Genomic DNA, 21130 nt, shown 5'->3' on the forward strand with positions numbered 1-21130 from the left:
TAACAACCTATACATATATGCGGTTATTTAAGTTGATAATCTCTTAAGTTTGAATGCATTCTAATGGCTCTGCATTCTTACTTCCCCCCTGCATTTTTTAGATGCCACAAAAAAGCCTATTATAATAAATGAATTCAGTAAGGTTTCAGGAGACAAAATTAATGTATAGAAATCTTTTGTGTTTTAATACACTAACAACAAACTATCAGAGAGAGAAATTAAAACAATCCCACTTACAACTGCATCAAAAACAATAAAACACTTAGAAATAAATCTAACCAAGGAGGTAAAAACCTGTACTCAGAAAACTAAAACACATTGATGAAATAAATTAAAAATGACACAAACAAATGGAAAGATACACTGAGCTCATGGATTGGAAGACTTAAGATTATTAAAATGGCCATACTACTCAAGGCAATCTGCAGATTCAATGCAATCTCTATCAAAATACCAACGGCATTTTTCACAGAACTAGAACAAATAATTCTAGAATTTATATGTAAACAAGACCCTGAATAGCCAAACCAATCTTGAGAAAGAAGAACAAAGCTGCAGGTATCATGCCTGCTGATTTCAAAGTATACTACAAAGCTACAATAATCAAAACAGTATGAAACTAGTATAAAAACAGACACATAGACCAATGAAACAGAATAGAAAGCCCAGAAATAAACCCATGCTTATATGGTCAATTAATCTACAACAAACAAGGCAAGAATATACAATGGAGAAAAGATAGTCTCTTTGATAAACGGTGCTGGAAAAATTGAACAGCTATATGCAAAAGAATCAAACTGGGTTATTTTCTCACACCATATACAAACAAAAACTCAAAATGGATTAAAGACTTAAATGTAAGATCTGAAACTATAAAATTCTTAGAAGAAAACATAGGCAGTATGCTCTTTGACACCTGTCTTAACAATGTTTTTTTGGATATGTCTCCTCAAGCAAGGGAAACAAAAACAAAAGTAAACAAATGGGACTACCTTAAACTAAAATACTTCTGCACAGTGAAGGAAGCTATGAACAAAACAAAAAGGCATCCAACTGAATGGGAGAAAATAACTGCAAACAATGTCTGATAAAGGGTTAATATCCAAGATATTAAAAAAAAAAAACTCGTAAGACTCAACATCAAAAAACAACCCTATTGAAAAATGGGCAGAGGACCTGAGTAGACATTTTTCTAAAGATGACACACAGATGGTCAACAGGTACATGAAAAAATACTCAACATCACTTATTATCAGGGAAATGCAAATCAAAACTACAATGAGATATAACCCTACACCTGTTAGAATGGCTATTATAAAAAAGACACAAATAACAAGTGTTGGCAAGGATGTGGAGAAAATGGAACCCTCATGCACTGTTGGTAGGAATGTAAACTGGTACAGTCACTATGAAAAACAGTATGGAGGTTCCTCAAATAATTAAAAGTAGAACTACCATATAATCCAGCAATTCCACTTCTGGGTATTTTTCCAAAGAACATAAAAACACTAATTCAAAAAGATATATGCACCCCTATGTTCAGTGCAGTGTTATTTACTATAGCCAAGATACGGAAGCAACCTAAGTGTCCATTAACAGATGGATTGATAAGAAGATGGAATATAAAATGGAATATACTCAGCAATAAAAAAAGAAGGAAATCGTGCCATTTGTGACAACATAGATGTACTTAGAGGTATGAGGGTATTATGCTGAGTAAAATAAGTCAGACAGACAAAGAAAAACACCATATGATTTCTCTTATATGTAGAATCTAAAAAAACAAGTGAACAAACATAACAAAACAGAAACAGACTCATAGATACAGAGAACTCAGAGGGGAGGAGGTGTGGGGTGATGAATGATATAGGTAAGGGAGATTAAGAGATATGAACTTTAAGAGTTTACAGGATAAATTAAGAGTTACAAAATAAATGAATCACAGGTTAAAATACAGTATAGGAAATATAGTCAATAATATTATGATAACTTTGTATAGTGACAGATAGTAACTAGACTGTCATGGTGATCATTTTGTAATGTATAGAAATATCAAATCATTATGTTGTACACCTGTAACTAATATAATATTGTAAGTCTATTATGCTTCAAACAAACAGGCAAGCAAGCAAATTGGAGACATTTTGTTGTTGTGCTAGCAATACAAGTATGCTGGTCACTTACCCTCCCTAAGATCCAATTACCTCATCTAGATAATTAGGGTAAGGACTACTTGATCTCTAAGAGCTCCATGCTCAGATTGTACAAATCAGAAGTGTAGAGTTCAATGATGAGTTGAAGCTTGGATTAGAGTACACGGGAAGAGGGTACAGAACAAGAACACAGGAAGAGTGGATAGTCCAGCGATTGAGATTAGCAATCTTTAAAGAGCAGACAGAAGGGAAAAATAGAACAAAACAGGAAAAGGAACATGAAAAAGAAGAGCCCAGAGAGGAAATACTATAATTAGGAGCATGGGGTTCCAGAAGTCCAGGGACAAGACAGTTTCAAGGGAGTATCACTACAGTCATAGGCTCTTAAAAAAGTCACATAAGATGAGCAAAAAGAGTCCACTGGACTTGGTGATTAAGTCACTGGATTGGTGATCCATGGTAGTGCCATTTCAGTAGAGTAGCAAGAAGCAGGAGATAAACAAGGAGGCAGCTAAATTGTTGTGGGTTGAAGAATTAAAAGGAAGTGAGTTAGCGGTTAGTGATTAAACTATTTTTTCAAGAAGCATGGTTAGAAAAGATAAAGTGAAAGAGGGCAGTAGACAAAGATGCACAAATGTGTGTATGGGTGTATTTAATTTTAGAGAGACTTAATCCATTACTACTTTTCATATTAGGGGTTAGTTTTGGTTTTTGTTTTAAAATAGAGGTTGGGCTTCCCTGGTGGCGCAGTGGTTTAGAGTCCGCCTGCCGATGCAGAGGACACAGGTTCGTGCCCCAGTTCGGGAAGATCCCACATGCCGCGGAGCGGCTGGGCCCGTGGGCCATGGCCGCTGAGCCTGCTCGTCTGGAGCCTGTGCTCCGCAACGGGAGAGGCCACAACAGTGAGAGCCCCACGTACCGAAAAAAAAAAAAAAAAAATAGAGGTTGGACTGAAACCTCAGACCAGTCTAATGCTGTGTTGTCCAATATGGTAGCCACTAGCCACATGTGGTTATTTAACACTCAAAATGTGGCTAATTTGAATGGAGATATACTGTAAGTGTAAAATAAACATCAGATTTTGACAACTTGGTATGAAAAAAAGAATACGAAACATCTCAGTAATTTTTATATTAATTACATGTGGCAGTGATAGTATTTTAGATACCTTGGGCTAAATAAAGATCTATTAATTAAGAATAATTTTAACTATTTCTTTTTACTTTTTAAAAAATGTAGCTACTAAAAAACTCAAAATGACATATGTGCCTCACATTATATTTCTATTGGATAGCACCAGTTTACCCACCATCTGTAACCCTGATTACTCGTTCAGTACTGTTTCCTCCACATTTTCCTATCTGTATCCCAGCAAGCCAAAATGTCATTCTTGAGTACATAATATCTGTAAGATAACAAATCAAGATTCGCCATTTTTCTTTTACTTTCCCTCAATAGTCATTACTAGGAAAACAGAAGCTTAATATTTAAAGCATGAATAATTCAGATACCTTGATTCATTAGATAACACTAATATATGATAAATACTTAAAATTCATTTTTTAATTAATTAATTTCTTTTAGCTATAACTGACATGTAACATTATTAGTTTGAGGTGTATAATATAATGATTTGATATTTGTTACAGTATGCAGGTTTTCAAATTATTCCCTGCTTTAACTTACATTTTAAATTAAACAGCTCAATCATGTTAAACAACAGGGCTTCAACTGTCAATTAAAATAAGTCATAAAATAAATCACTAAATTTCTGTTACCTCTATCTAAGGATCAAGTATTTGGTCCCTGCATTTTTCCACAAGGCAGAATGTAATAGAGATGCCTGTTCTTTACATATAGAATTCAATATTTTGTTAGCAAACATATATATACCTATTATGTATAAATAATTATTGAAATAATAATGTACCCCCCTACACTCAAACTATTAATTGTATGTGTCATATAGTCACAATAAAGAGGAATGCAAATTAAACACAACAATAAAATTATCTGAAGGTGTCAATGGTAAGTTATTCTATTGCATGTGTTTAATAATCTAGCAGATAAAATTTACTCTTCAGGTAAATAACAATGAATACACCAGTATCATCTTTTTAGATTTCACATATAAGCAATATTATGTGATATCTGTCTTTCTCTGTCTGACTGCTTTACTTAGCATAATAATCCCTAGGTCCATCCATGTTGCTGCAAAAGGCATTATTTCACTTTTTTATGGCTGAGTAATATTCCATTGTGTATATATACACACATCTTCTTTATCCACTTATCTGTTGATGGACATTTAGGTTGCTTCCATGTCTTGGCTACTGTAAATTGTGCTGTTATAATCATTAGGGTGCATGTACCTTTTCGAATTATGGTTTTCTCCAGATATATGCCCAGGAGGGGGATTGCAGGATCCTGTGGTAGCTCTATTTTTGGTCTTTTAAGGAACCTCCATACTGTTCTCCATATTGGCTGTACAAATTTACATTCTTACCAGCAATGTAGGAGGGTTCCTTTTTCTCTACACCCTCTCCAGCATTTATTACTTGTAGACTTTTTGATCATGGTCATTCTGACCAGTGTGAGGTGATACTCATTGTAGTTTTGATTTGCATTGCTCTAATAATTAGCAATATTGAGCATCTTTTCACGTGCCTGTTGGCCACTGGTATGTCTTCTTTGGAGGAATGTCTATTTACATCTTCTACCCATTTTTTGATTAGGCTGTTTGCTTTCTTGATATTGAGCTGTAATAAGCTGTTTGTATATTTTGGAAATTAATCCCTTGTCAGTTGTATCATTTTCAAATATTTTCTACCACTCTGTAGTAGGTTGTCTTTTCATTTTGTTTATGGTTTCCTTTGCTATGCAAAAGCTTTTAAGTTTAATTAGATCCCATTTGTTTATTTTTGGTTTTATTTCCATTACTCTAGGAGATGGGGCCAAAAAATATTGCTGCAATTTATGTTAAAGAGAATTCTGCCTAGAGATTACCATACTAAGTGAAGTAGGCAAGACAAAGACAAATATCCTATGATATCACTTATATGTGGAATCTAAACAAATGATACAAATGAATTTATTTACAAAACAGAAATAGACTCACAAACATAGAAAGCAAACTTATGGTTACCAAAAGGAAAGGTGGGGGAGGAGGGATAAATGGGGAGTTTGGGATTAAAATATACACACCACTATATATACAATAGGTAACCAACCAGAACCTGTATAGCACAAAGAACTATACTCAATATCTTGTAATAACCTATAATGGAAAAGAATCTAATAAAGAATATATATGTATATAACTGAATCACTTTGCTGTATACCTCAAGCTAACACAATATTGTAAATCAACTATATTTCAATTTAAAATTTAAAAATTTTTTTAAATTCCAAAAAAAAAAAACCCCAAACCAATGCATACACTAACCTTCTGCTTATCTAAGATCTTCATTGCATAATACTGTTCAGTGGCTTTATGTTTCACCAACATGACTCTTCCAAATGAACCTGTTCCAAGGGTTTTTTTCCTTTCAAAATCTTCCAGCCCAGCATTATTCTACATATACATGAAAAAATAAACTTTAAAATTAGAAATTTTCATAAGAAGACTATGAAAACTATAATAGATTTAATGATATGCTATCAGAATAGGTAATTTATAACTATCCATTTAAAAACAATACAAAGAGACTACTGAAATTGCAGATTACTGGTTCTATTTTTCCCTTTGAATAAGAAAGGATCTAATATTTGAGAAGAGACTTACATCACAAAACAAAGCATAATAGTAATGTGAGGAAGTAAGATCGTCAGTTGAAATATGAAAGGTCATATTCTAATATGAATTCATAGTATTGGACTTCTAATAAATTAGCTCCATATTTTAATAATTACAAACTGACCAGAAGTATGCAATCATGGAAGCCACACGTCTTAGTGCACTTACAAATAATTATAATGAATAGATAAGCTGAGGATCAGAGTCCTTTCACTAGAGTTACCTCTGAAGAAACACTGTCTTACTTCATTTCTATCCGTATATGAACTAGATAATAACAGCATAAGAGATACTAATGGTTCTCTCTCTCTGATGTGACAACAACCCAGTATTACCTAAAAAAGTAACAATAAGGTAAAAAGAGTTCCTCACTCCCACAAAGATAACCAAAAGTCAGAGTCCCAGAAGAATAATCACTCTCTTTCTCCTTGAAAGATGCTTTGTTACAAGCAAACATCTTTGGCTTTGACTATAGCGTAGAAGCAAAGAATTGGAGGCATCAATCTATTGAATTTGTTGCTGCCACAACAAAATGAAAATTACTAGGAACAAACTATGTGCTAAGTGGCACCAAATAGTAATTGCTAACCCATTTGTTTAATAGGTTTTCATTATAAACATCTTCATGAAAATCCTGGAAAAAATATTTCCAAGGGCCATTCTGTACAGCATTAAGCTTTAGAAAAATGTGATGCAATATGGTTCTTTTATAAGTGAGGAATTTGGATTGCTACTGGAATTCACTGTAGTTGGACTTAATCTTTTGCAAATCAACCTTGCCTTTGGAGACACATCATAGCTTCTTACTGAATCATTAAGGAGAAAGCAAGTAACTCTAAGTTTTTATTTATAAAACTTGTTTTCATTCTTATTTCTAATAATTTTAAATTGCCATGAGATTCTGTATGGATACAGAAAGAAAAAGTCCTTATAATTCTGACTGAATTAATTATTTAATTTTATGGATTAATATTTAATTTTTGGTTTTATCAACAACAATGGATTGAAATGTTTAATAAAGTTCCCAACTAAATAATGAAAATAAACATCATTAATAGACAACAAAACATGTCTTTCTGCTAGTCACTGCTTTTCATACGAATATGCTGTCTTCCTCATAAATTATATAGCTCATGCTCTAAATCTTGGTAATGATGGCATCTTCATAAAACGTAACATTTTATTTAGAATTAAATATTTTTTAGTGAAAAAATACTTCAAAAGGATTTTTATGCTAGGAAAAGTTTTCAAAATTTCACCTACTATTAAAGGTCATTAATTATTTATAAAAATAAATTGAAAAAGAGTTTTTGGCAAGTGTAGATGGCTCTTTTTACATATAATTTTTAGATCTTAGTTAAGATCTAAAGTACTTAAATTATATAGAACTTAACTCATCAAAACATTTATGAAAGGATCCTAGTGTACTTGGTATGTTGTCAGTAGCCAAGTATTTGTGATTAAGAATTTGAAACTGCACAATATGGTCCCTAATTGTCATAATTAATAAAAATAATAAATATGCTATCGAAGGCATAAATCAAAATTACTAAATATTAGAAAATATCAAGAGTTTGTAGCAACTTGGAATTAGTATCAAAATGTATAATCAGGTATTATATCAGAAATTAGTTCCTTCTCCAATTTAGGTATACATAAAATTATTAATAAATCAAAACATAATATTATGGCAAAATTCTCACGTTCAGCTTATATTTATTAATGCTATTTGAAAATTAAACTTTCTGAAGTAGTAAATTATTTAGGTGAGAATCATGATTTTACTTAAAGCAAGATTTTTAAATCACAGAAAATTTTAAATGTTCCTTACCGGAGCAGGATTTTCCCATTTTTTTAAAAAGTCTTCTTTGGCTTTGGCTAGAAACTCTTTCACTGAAAATATATTAAAAAAAAAAAAACAAAAAACCAAATTTTGACTTCTAAGAATATTTATACTACATACATAAATACATTACACATAAATATACTTGCTTAAAAAACACAGACTTAAGTCAACTATGGTTGCCATGAAACATGTATTCACAACCATGATATACTAGAGAGCTATTTAGTTTCTCTAAAGAAGAAGCAAACAGTTTCTCCAATTTCTACGAATATTTAATACTGTTCTCTATGGAGGTCACTTTGATAATTTCAAATTTAATAATAAAAATACTGTTCCTGAAAACATACCTGAAAGTAATGAAAAAAGTTAGAAATCAATATAGGACAAAATACTTATTGTAAATAAATAAGCCAGCAGATATTAACAGAGTAAATATAAGAAGTAAAAAATCTGGAGAATGTGAATTTGTTGATTTGTGGAGTTTCAAAACTAACTGACTTTGATAAAGGGCTGTTTTCAGGTATAAGTATTTATATTATTAGATTTGTATCCTCTCTACTAAAGGTAAAAAGAAAGGGAGAAACTACAGACTAACACAAAGAACAGCCACAAAGACTTAAAAATAAAACAGAACAAACCACAACCAAAAAACCCGAACAGCTTAAAGCTCTCATTCTAAATTTGGAGCAAACGAAATGCCTGAATGCCTAACTTATAATATAAACTAAAGTAAAGCAATTCAAAACCAGATGTTTATATAGTGATCAATAATAGCCACATTATTTTATAGAGCTGTGGTTTGAAGTTTTAGATTTGATAAATGATGAATTATTTAAAAGGATTCCTCTTTTTCATTGTCTTCCCACAAAGCTACTAACAATGATTTCTGTTTACAAAATAACTTCAGGGTTTTAGAAACAAATAGTAAAAAAAATTCCAGAGAGATAAAATGGCATTAACAAAATGTATTATTTTTCCCATAGTTAGGTTTGAGAGAGCAAAACCTAACTACACAAGAAGTAATTATTTTAGTCTTTCTTTTTTTTTGGGGGGGGGAGTTCCCTTTCTTCCTCTCATATCTGAATCTATAAATAAAGATGAAAGTAGGATTTAAATAGTGTTGAAATAGTAAAAGGCTAAACAAATGGCACAGTGGCATTTATTTCAGAAGTAATAATAAGAATGATGATAATGATAAAAAGACAAAAGTTCAATGAGGGGTTCACAAATACTTTAATAAGATCTTCTAATGATGCAGTAGTATTAAACTGAGGCATGTAAGATATATTGTAATTTCCTCCTTTACCCCCACTGAAGTACCTTTGGCAAAATACTGTTAAACAAGAAAGCTGTTGGCATTTTAAGTGCTTTGAGATTTCAAAATGGTCTTCACAGGCACCAACAGCAGACATTAGTTTTTATGTAACACTAGTGTGCATTTCTGAAGATATTATTTTACTACTTTATATAAACTGTCACTTGTATTTTGCAAAATACTCTCAAAATACCTATTTTAGAAAATTTAAGAAAAATAATTTTTAAAATTAGAATCTTTCCATTATATGAAAATCTCATTCACCAAAACAATGAATCAAATAATTGCAACTACTTAGGCAAATATGATCTAATTCTTCCTGGGGGTGGATTTGGGGGTGGAAAATTATTACATTTTCTTTGAGTTTAGGAAGGTTCAAGTCATCCTACTTCTAAAAAGTTAATATACTAGTTACAACTGAAGAAGAGTGGTTTTATAAGTAAGATCTTTTTTTTTTTTTTTGCATGAAACAGACATCTGCACATGCCATTGACTTGGAAACGACAGCTATAAAATAAATTAAAAACATAATTTATTGCTAAATGCAACTGTGGCTTTTAAGAAACAACTTGTGATTCCCAAAATATACCTCTGATTTCTTTTGAAAAATATTTTTAGTTATTTTCTATCTATAGAACTTGCACATCAAGTTGCAGTATAAACTCTCCAGATGCCTGCATGAGTATAGATAATTTGGAGACATGGAAGAAAATCAGGAAAAGGAAAAAATCCCTAACATCCTGTTTCAGCTTCTCCTGTCACTTCTTGCTAATTGGATCTTGAGTTAAGAAAAAACTAACTGGTCAAAGGAAGGACTGGCAGTATTTGCCAAAGATGGTAAGTTGAAGGAAAATTTCCTTTTTTCCTGCTTGGTGAATAAACTAAAGGAAAAATTTTAAGTACTACTGAATTTCATGCACTAATAGGATATTCAGGAAAATCTTTGAAATACTCTCTGTACTCATCAGTATTCTGAGCTTACTGTCAAGTAACACTGTAGAAAGTAAATAACAGTTCTCATAAAGGTCTTATATGAAAATTATCAGAAATGGTATGAATTAAAGATGTTAAATTTTGCAAATTATTTCAACAAATAGATTCCTTTTTAGAGTAAGGATAAGCATTAATTATAATGTCATTAAATAATTCCACAAAGAAAACTCTTCCTGCAACACTTTTTGTCACATAAGTATACATACACACATGAAATGTCTGGTTTATATGTGTACTACTTAGATGCAAAGATGAACACAGTTAACTCTTTGTAAAAATATTGGTTAACCAAAATATATACCTTATAAATATAAACACAAAAAATAAAATATTTTATAACATGCTAGATTATGAATAACTCTTAAAAAAATAGGCAATCTAGAACCATATGTATTTGCTTTGGATTTTATTATTTTTACACAGTGGTGAATTTAACTTTCTAAATGCTTTTCTCTAGTTATTTTTAAAGTTTATATCCACTGACATAAGGTGTTGGCAACTAATTAATAAAACGAGTGGTGGGAGAAAGCCAAATTCAAACACTGCAGCACATTTAATCTGGAGTTCCCTATAAAGCATATCCTTGAAGTTCTCAATTGTTTTCTTGTTGTGTTCATATATAAGCCATATCTACATTTACACTCAATTTAAACCCCTGTGATATCCTGCAACAGCCACAGGTTTTGGAGCTCAACACATATGAGTTATAATACTGGTTGTAATGCTTCTTAGTAATCATCAGTACCTATCTGAAAACACAGTGATTAGTAACACTCCTTAGGAAAAAACATCTCAACAAAGGATTTTTCTGCAAATATATTTTGTTCTGTACTGGTCAATAATGGAGCAAACTAGGTACTAAAAAAATGAGGACACACCAAAAATTACCTCAATTTCTTCCCAGAAGTATATACTTCAATTACATTTATTTTCCATATAAATTTATTTTCTCTTCAGTTTAAGAAATACCAAAGGAATCTATATGTTCACCCAGGGTTGGTTTGTAGAGATATTTACCCACATTCATGAGATGAAGAAAGAAGAAACAAAGTGATAATTTTTATGCATATCTACAAGTACATTAAAAAAAAACTTAAATCTTACCACCCTCAAAATATCTTTGAATATATTTATACACACGACATTGTTAAAAATTAGAGAGTTCATTTTAAACATTAGGAAAATTTATTAAAAATTCAAGTATGGCATATCTTTATTTCATGTTATTCAGATAATTCTGAAATGTTTCACTAATTATAGTTAGTAAATTTATTTACTAGGCAATTTTTGGTTCTGTGTTGCTGCTAGATTCTAGATTGCTACTGATTATAAAAAGGGCATGTTGTTCATTACAGTATGCCATTATGCAAAGCTTAAAGGAGGTTATCATTCATGTCTTATAAGAAGGGTTTATAAATCTATTACTGTACAGATTATAACTACTCCAGATATTGAATTCTCCAGTTTTCTTTGTAATGTGATAAATGTCACCTCTCTCTTTGACACCTCTTTTACAATAAAAGCACAATTTTATTTAACTTCTTTTAATGGATGTCAGAAAATAGAAGGGAAACAAATAGAAAACAGAACAAAATAGAATATAAACTTCCTAGGGTAAATACCCAATTAAAATATTAGCTGTTTTACTCAAGATTTACAACTATATTTTCCTTTCAAAAACCTTTCATTAACCTGGGTTATCTAATTTAAGTGGTGTGTATTAATTTGTCTTATGTTACCCTGTACAGCTCTCACTATTTCGCAGTGCTATATTTGTTGTTTCTAAAATATCACACAAGAAACTGCAATATAAATAATTTCTGTGGATAAAACTCAACATAAAACTAAACCATTTCTCCCATCAACTAAAATATTTTATTAACTCAGAATATTTTATAAAAATATAACTTTAGGAGGAGCATAACAACTTGCAAACAACCAAATAAAAAGTTTTAAAAGGTAACATTTGTTTTATTAAAAGTAATTGCCTACCAGATACTTCTGAAGAGGAGCAAGCTTGTATCCGAAAAATAAATTAAACAATGATTAAATGACACTCATAAAAACAGCATATTAGCATGAAATCACTTATACACATTTTTACAGAATATTATGTACAGACTAAAACAATGTAGAAATGATTATTTGACTGAACATATTCAAATAGAATATTTTTAAATTAAATGGTTAGGAAATAAAATCAATAATTACTGTTCAGCGCCAAAATCAATACCATTCTAATTTTCCTTAAAACAGCTAACAAAAAATTTAACTCCTCATAGCAATAGCGCTAATAGTATTAAGTAGCATATACTGAAATACACATCCTATAACTACTGCAATGCCATCTCTGGACTTCTATTCTTTTTCAAAACTCTACTGTAGGAAAGACACTCTGAATTGTAATACTTCATTAAGTCCCTTCTGAGAGACAATAGTGTCTTCCAGGTATTTTTACTTCATTGGTGCTGGTTTAACAATCTTCTCAACATTTATTGAGCACTGTTCAATGGTACCAGAAACTGAGCTAGACTCTGGGAACACAACAAAGAATGAACATATCTCCACTATATAGGAGATGAGAAGCTAAAGGGGAAATAGATGAACCACTGTAATAGAATGTGACAAGGATTACAACTAAGAAATCTCCAGGTGCTATTCAAGCTCAAAAGAGGAAATTCTTGGGTAGTAAGGCAAGGCATAAAAGATGATGCAGCATTTGTGCTGAATCTTGAAGGATAAACAGTTCCTCTGGCAGATGAAGTGGAGGACAAAGATAGGCTGGGATGATCTTGAATCAAATGTATAAAGGAAAGAGCATGGTTTACTCAGGAAATGTCAACAGACCTAAATAGCTGCGGCATAGGGTAAAAGTGTACAGCAGCAGTGGGAGGTGAAGTGTATGGGCAAGAAAGTGCCCAATCAGGGAGGTAGCTGCTCGCCACAGCGACGCTTTTCAGTATGTGGAAAGGCCCAGGAGTAAACTGAGTTATTCACAATTGCTGTACTCCATTTCTTCTGGGAAATAGGAGGCAAGATCACTTGGCTAAAGAAAGAGGGGAGCCAGATAGAGTAAGGAGGAAGAACAGTGGGGGTTACAGGTCTGAATATTTTAAATCTTGATGGCTATCCATTTAGGGAATAAGAGAAGGAGCTGTTCCTCTAAAATTTTCTATAAGGGAAAGAGCAAGTATTAGGTACTATAAGCAGTTGTTTCTTAATAGTATCTTTTTTTGTAATAAGTTAAAAATTTTTTTTACTGAGATTATAATTCATGGTCCCCCTAATCTTTTTGTAATTAAATTATTTTCATCTTCTTTCTTTACGTAAATAAAAGCATTATTCTATTTAGGTTATTTAGTGTATGTCAGAAAGCACAAAACAGGATGGGAACGGAGGTAAATCAGTTATGAAAATACCAAGTTCTATCAACAAATAACAATACAGTCTCTTCCAAAACCTCTAGGAAGTGTAAATCTAGTAGACTGTAATACTGTCTTCTGGCACCCCTACTTCAAACACTCACCTCTTTAGAACTCTATATTTGTTATTTCTAAGTATACCTCCCCACACACATACATGCTGTAGTACAAATATTTTCAGTAAATATAAAATATTCTAGTTGCTACAGAATGCCTCATAAAATGCAACTTATAGCAACAAAGCAAACAAATTATTCTGTAAAAAGTGGTTTCCTACCAGATGCTTCTGATGATTTGCGTGCTTGATCAAAAAGAATAAATTAAACAGATTAAATAACACATAAAATAACATACACACAAGAAGTTACCAACCCATACATGTTCATTAAATATTCACACACAGGAATAGAATGAAAAACACATATTCAAAAGTGTTTTATACAATGATTACAATTAATTCTTTGGATACATGTATCTTTTTAACCAGTCAAAACCCTACTCTGGAAATGTATTAATGAAATATCATATTTCTATCCCTTTAATCTGAAGAGCAATTGTGTTCACTTTGCTGAAGAGACACTTTGCTTCACCATATTCAAACATGTTCGTTCAAAGCAAATTCACTGTAACCTTAAAATGACAGTGGGTATAAAAAACAACTTTAATTACTATAACTGTTATTTGTGTAGTTCAGTGGATGGGACCACATAACGGCACAAATGGGCCTACTTTTCTAAGATATTAATTAGTCTTGCACAAAATCACACATGAAAGAGTGGCTGAAAATGTAATAGGCAATAAAGGCTATTCTTATTGCAATACTGCTTACATTTACTCTTCTGTCCTCTTCTTACAATTTTTTGTTAGTTAATTCTTTATCAAGTCTTGGTTACAAGTGAACATTATAATTGACCCACTCTTTCACTACACTGTTAAAAAAATTTTAAACTTTTGGTGAGACATATATATTTAAATGATCAAATTATAGAAAGAAACACATTAACTTATTTGACTAGTATCTATATGGACAGATGGATACACTATGAATTCACTTAGTGTACTCGTTCACTACAAATCACATGTACATGCTTTCTCTCCAAACTTGCTCTCTGTCTAGGGATGCTGTGGATTTTCTAGGCCATCCAAGCCATGTTTGACTGAAGATGTTCCCTAAAGGATTTTGTGATAAAACTTAAAGTAAATTTATAGTCATAAAACTAATGACCCAGGCAATTTTTGAAATGCTCTTTGAAATGTACTTTACTTCCTTAATTGTTCACTGAGGCTTTTTCTCAGAGGATATTTTATCTAGCAGAATCATATGCTAAAGATTTTCCATTTGGTCCTGAATTCAAATGTTCTGTCTTGTTGCGGAAAGTACAGAGATAGGAGTGGATCCCTAGATGATAGGGTATGCACGTTTTCAACTTAACTAAATAGTATAAGTGGCTCAATAAATGGTTGTGCTAGTTTATACTACCACTCTATCCTTGGTGATCCATGTCCTCAACAAAATATGTTACTGTTTAATTTTTACTTTCTAATTTTTGATAATCTAATGGGTATAAAATGATATCTGCTTGTTAAATATTAAATACCTCAGTAGAATTTTATAACTTTTTTCTCTTAAAGGTCTTATTCTTTTATTAGATTTATTCCTAGGTTCTTTAGAGCTTTGGTTGCTATTGTAAAAGGGAGACTTTTTTAAAAATTACCATTTGTTTGTTGCTGATGTGTAGCACATAGTTGATGTTTATATACTGATATTATATGGCAGACTGGCAGACTCTCATTAATTCTAAAATAACACTAGTAGATTCTCTTGAATTTTCTATGTAGATAATCACATATCTGTGAATAATGATAATATTTTTTACTCCAACTTTTTCTTGTCCTACCGTGTAGGTTATGACTCACAGTGTTATACTGTACAGATAGAGACAATGAGCATCCTACTCCTGTTCCTAACTTCAAAGAATATGTTTCTAACTGCTTTTCTTTCCCATACTTTACTTGTAAAACTATTACTAGAATACATATATTTAAGAAATTAAGAATATCTCCTTTTTAATTCTTTGAAAAATTTTGTACAAGATTAAAACTTTTATTTTTTGAACTTGACTATAAAACTGTCCAGTCCTAATTTTGCTAAGTTTTTTTTTTTTTTTTGCGGTACGCGGGCCTCTCCCGCTGCAGAGCACAGGCTCCAGACGCGCAGGCTCCAGACGCGCAGGCTCAGCGGCCATGGCTCACTGGCCCAGCCGCTCCGCGGCATGTGGGATCTTCCCGGCGCGGGGCACGAACCCGTGACCCCTGCATTGGCAAGCAGACTCTCAACCACTGCACCACCAGGAAAGCCCATGCTAAGTTTTGAATAAACATTTTAACTATGATTAAATCTTAAATAGGTACAGTTCTAATCAGTTCTCTTAAAAGTCTTCTCCATGAACTACGCATTGGCTCTGATGAATATCTTCTATTCCACTGACTTTTGCTCGTGTCTCTATTAGTTTTTTTCCTTCTTTTGATTAACCACACTGTGCTTTCTCTAACTTGTTTACTTGCATCCTTACATCACAAATGTCTTTCTCTTTTCCTAACATACACATTTAAGATTTTGGCTCTAAATCCTTTAGCTGCACCCCACAAGTTCTGATACATAATTGAATTTTAAATTTATGAGTTATTTCTTGACCTGTGTGTTATTTGGGTTTTTTTAATTTCCAAATATAACATTTGTGTTTACTTATTTAATTAGTCTTTTATTATTGATTAAACTTAATTGCTTTGTGGTCAGAGACCACAGCCTATGTATCAATTCTTTAAAGTATATCAAATATGTGTAGTCAAAAAATCAATTTTGTAAGTGTTCTATATATTTCTGTGTATTCTCCAATTACTGGGTGAGAATTCTTTATATATATCTATAAATCTTACATAGTTATAATTTTTCCTTCTAAACGGGTCAATTTTGTTTTATATATTTTGAGGCTCTGTGGGAAGTGCATACAATCTTTTTCTCTTATATTTCTTTTTTATGTGATTATTAATTTAAATGGTAGTCTGTATGTGACAATTCTACTCTGACATTCTTGGTAGGGTCTAATGCTGTTTTACCTGCTAAATATCTTTTGTTGTAGATTGTGTGTGTGTGTTATGTATCTATTTTGGCTTTGGACTCTGAACTCAAAGTTCAGTGGGGCTTTATCTGTGAGAAAACTGCAGGGTTTGATATGAGGATATGTTTTGTATTAGCTTCTGCCTGGCATCCGATAGATGTTACCAGCCTGGAACTGTTACTCTAAGGTATTTTATTTTAAATTATTAAACCACACAATTAATACAGATTATAACGTGAAAGCTACTGAAGAAGAAGCAGTTGATTACAAACTCTCAGGAAAAGCATCCCATACACATGCACACACAGCCCTCCCCGCTCCCCAGGAACCCAAGCCAAGAAATGTGAGCTTCCTTATTTTCCCCGTGTCAGTGGAGACGTTTTATTTTTTAGTCTATGCTTTCACTGAGGTTATGATCCTTTGAGGATCCTGGCTTTATACACAAGTCTAAGAAATCCCAAGTTGTATGGATCAAAGAACTTTTCTGTCTCTGTGAGGCCATTTAAAATAAAAGCCATTTTGTCACCAAGGTATGAAAATTTCCTCAGGGTAGTCAAAGTATGCTTCCCCTTACAGCTCTGGTTTTTCACTTACTATTTGACTTTCTGCACACTGGGGATTTCTATTATATTCTTGTAAATTCAAGTATTCATTTAAAGGGATGCTTGTTATATTTTATTCAGTATTTCTATGTGCTGTTGTATCTTCATTAATTTTTGGTCTAGAAGGGTTTTCAAATTATCCAGTCTCCAATTTATGGATTTTTTTTCTGTATAAGAAAAAATGTGTGTTAAGTTGTAAGATGGAAGGAGACCTGGATGTTTGTGGAATTCATTTTTTATCCTCGTAATTCAAACTTCCATCAGGATATATTTAGGTGCTGGTATTTTTGTTAATTTTTGTCAATACACAATGAGCTCTTTCAGTGTATACTTTTAGGATTTTCTTCTAAGTTTTCCTGAATCATAATTTTTTATGATTGTTTCTGTTCTATTAGTCATTATCTGTTCTGAAGGAATGTTATTCATTCAATTTGTAGAGTTCCTACTTTTATCTAACATACTTTTCACCTCATAATTTTTATCCTGTCCATTTTCCCTACATTCTGGTAGCTTTTATCAAGTTAGCTCTTTACATGTTCAATTTACCTTCCTGCAGTGATTATTTTGCTCTTTACTGCTTCTAATGCAGCTTTATACTCTACAAATGCCAGGTTCATTTTCTTAGAACATTCTCTTATATCATTATTGCTTCTTTTCTATTCCTGCCTCTCGCCCAGCTCCCCTCTCATCCTAGTCTCTTGTTTCATCTTTTTATCTTTAACGTCTTATTTTATAGAGTCCATGTTCACTTGAAATTTTTAAGAATTCCACATAGACGCTATCTATAATTTCCTATTTTAAACCCTCCCTCATAAATATTTTCTAAACATAAGTTCATTCTCTTCCTCTTGAAGGCTGTGAACTTATCCTTGAGCATGATCTCTTTTATAGGCTCCACATTGGTACTTTTCTTGTTTATTCATTCATGAACAATGAGAAGCCTTTCAAAACTTTACAAATGCTCCCCCCAAATAAGGTGGATCCTTCCACCTCCTATTTGGGTATGTTAGAATCAACTTCTCACATCTTTTAGTTGATATATATATACATATTTATATTATCATTTAAATAATCCAAAATGGGAATGGAGCCAGGACTATAGGGTTCCTTACTAGTTGTGATGCCCGTCACATCAGGGAAGAGCCCTGTTATATCTGGAAGAAGAAAAGCCACTTTCTCAGCTTGATTAGACTAACAAATTTCTGGTTGTCCCACTATTAATTGTTTTAGAATGAAAGAAATCAGCAGTGTTGGGTTTTCCACTCATCTCTCCCACAGTCTTTCTTAAAAGCTTCATCCATCCAAGTTAGTACGGGTGAAATTATTTTTATTTCTTTTCCATGAAGGCAAACTACTCAAAATAAAACTGTTAAACTTTGGCATCTGATCTTCAATCTGATACATACATTTCTAGGCAAGTACCCTTCCTTAATTCCACTGATATACTGTTTTTCCAGTTTTGTGTTCTTAAATTTTCAATTTAGAAAATATTGATCTAAAAAGGGGAATTACTCAAATGCTTTTGCTCAAGTCTGTAACTTTCCTGTAATTCAAAGCATAGCAAATCTTTTTCAGAGATTTGCCCTCAACTACCACAAGGCCAATCAGAGTTTTCATTTGAGATTTTGATATAATGATGCTAGTTATGTTCCAATAAGCATATGAACCAAAAAAATCAAAATACATGACTGATATTCTTCATCAATAATGTAATAAAAGTGTTGTACTATATAAAAAATGGATAAGTTTTAATCATTCATTTATTTCACAAGAATTTATGAGTTCACTACTGTGTTTGGGGCACTAGGGTAACCACTGGAAACACAGAGATGAACACTGCACTATCCTTGACTTAAGGAGTTCAAAGGATGGTGATTGGAAACTGATATGCAAATATATCATTTCAGTATAATACAAATAATTGTTATAGTTTATAAGTTTGCTTTGGGAGTATAGAGGAATCATCTGACTCTACAGAGTCAATAATGGAGGCACTGAAAAGCATAGCTGGTTTTCAGAATTTTTATAATAAAAGATATAAATATGGAAAGGGAGCAAGGAACAATATGTAGTGTAATATGACTAGATCAGAATTTTATGAGTGGTGCAGCAAATAAAGCCAGAAAGGCAGGGCACTGCTCTCATATGCCCCACTAAGGAGTTTAGCCTTTATTTGAGAGGCACTAAGGAGTAACTGAAAGTTTTCACGTTGGGTTAAGAAATGGGCGTATCTGCAGTTTTAAAATGGCAGCATGGAAAATGGTCTGGAGGGATATAAAACTGGAAGTTGAGACCAGTGAAGCTGTTACTGCAAAAGGATTGAAAAGATACAGAATTCCTGATCCAAAAGCATTCTCAGTGTCAGTGATAATGGAGAAAATTGAGTGATTTTGAGACATTTCTAATGTAGAATCAATAGAAATTTATGGCTGAGTGCATGTCTGGGGAGTAAGAAACAAGTTCAGTGATTACAAGGCTTCTGTTTTAAGTTCCTGCATGGCGAGTGGGATCATTAACAAAAATCAGGATGAATGAAAAAGGAGCAGATTTGGGATGGAAAGAGAAAATTCACTTTTGCACTGAACATTCAGGTAACAACTGAAGATGTGGGACTGGATGAGATCATTCAGAGAGAATGCAGCATTAAAAGAGGGCTAAAGATAGATTCCAGAGAAAACTATTCCCCCCAAAAGCTGATATTTAATAGGCAAGGAAGGAGAAAAGAAATAGCTTTTTAACTAGGAAAGTACCACATACACATAAATATCACATGTATAGCTAAAGACTTAGATAAAAAGGTCTGGCATTTGCTCATTTTTACAAATAAAACCACACTTCATTTGAAATTTTCCACATTTTGAAATGGCTGAGGCATTTAACCACTTATGAGTAATATTAGTTGAAATTGGACAATCCTGAAAAAGTCAGAATGTTTAGTTGTCATTACTATAATTCCTATGGTTAAAAAAGGCTATAAGGGCAGACCAATATGATCAAGTATATCAAATACTATCTGAATAATCCATAGCTTTCTTGAAAGAAAAAGCAATAGAGAAGCAGTAACAATTTTCTTCAGCTAAAACCAACATATCCAATTGTAAAACCTCTAGAACACTTTCAAGGAGAAAAAACACACTGCCTGTATTCAAAGAAATCCAGTATTTTAAGTGTGATAAACAGGTATATTCAGTTTTGATATCCAAGAAATCCTAAGAAATGTTAACATGTTGCTTTTGTAATATTAGCCCAAATTTAAAACACTCGAACAGAAAGATCTATCTAACAGAAGAATAACAGGATAATAACAATAACAAATCATTCTTAATATATTAAATGCAAAATTGTTCTTTTAACGTCTAATATCATTCTATAAATAAATACCTAACAGTGTTGAAGAGGTTTATATTATACAGCAGCAGGATAAAAAATGTTTATTGGCAATAATAAGATGGTCTCCAATTATGGAAGAAAATGTTCATCTATCTGGAATTCTACCACTATACCACAAAAATCCAACTCTCTCAGGTTCTGAATTCCAATTCCAAATCTTTTAAGTATAAACTATAGACTGCTTTAAGAGAAAAACCATAACACTTTTCCTAAACATGTATCTGATTCAAAGGTTAACTTAATAAACATCCTCTTTTTTAGTTAAGCAAAAAGATGCTAATGAATTATGCTCTAAGCAAATATTTCTGCCTCTAACAACAGGATATCTATTTTTAGCTGCAGGTTTGGCTTAAAGTGAACAGCTTTTACCCTATGATAAACTGCAGTATATACTGTAGTATATTTTCTCAAAAAACATTTTTAGAAATGTTTAGAAAAAATCATATTTACAAAAACAAAAAGGAAACTATCACAAAAGTACTTGTTCTAACAAA

At 32.2% G+C, this 21130-nt stretch overlaps 1 protein-coding gene across 8 annotated transcripts in view; it reads right to left on the reverse strand.

Moving 5' to 3' along the window:
- Window positions 1-21130, reverse strand: part of PRKACB (protein kinase cAMP-activated catalytic subunit beta) — a 142515-nt gene that overhangs the window by 40694 nt on the left and 80691 nt on the right. For 6 of the 8 annotated variants that reach the window (XM_029227696.1, XM_029227695.1, XM_029227694.1 and 3 more), the window contains exons 2-3: window positions 7781-7842; window positions 5599-5727 (exon numbers count right to left, since the gene is read on the reverse strand). In XM_029227696.1, the coding sequence (XP_029083529.1) occupies window positions 5599-5727; window positions 7781-7842 (191 nt within the window). Of the gene's footprint in view, window positions 1-5598; window positions 5728-7780; window positions 7843-10991; window positions 11209-12095; window positions 12120-13802; window positions 13827-21130 lie in introns of those variants that run through there. The other 2 variants (XM_029227699.1, XM_029227698.1) reach the window with 2 other exon arrangements.

Source organism: Monodon monoceros, unplaced genomic scaffold (assembly GCF_005190385.1).
Source record: "Monodon monoceros isolate NGI ecotype Baffin Bay Population unplaced genomic scaffold, NGI_Narwhal_1 Super_Scaffold_18, whole genome shotgun sequence".
Classification (NCBI taxonomy): Eukaryota; Metazoa; Chordata; class Mammalia; order Artiodactyla; family Monodontidae; genus Monodon; species Monodon monoceros.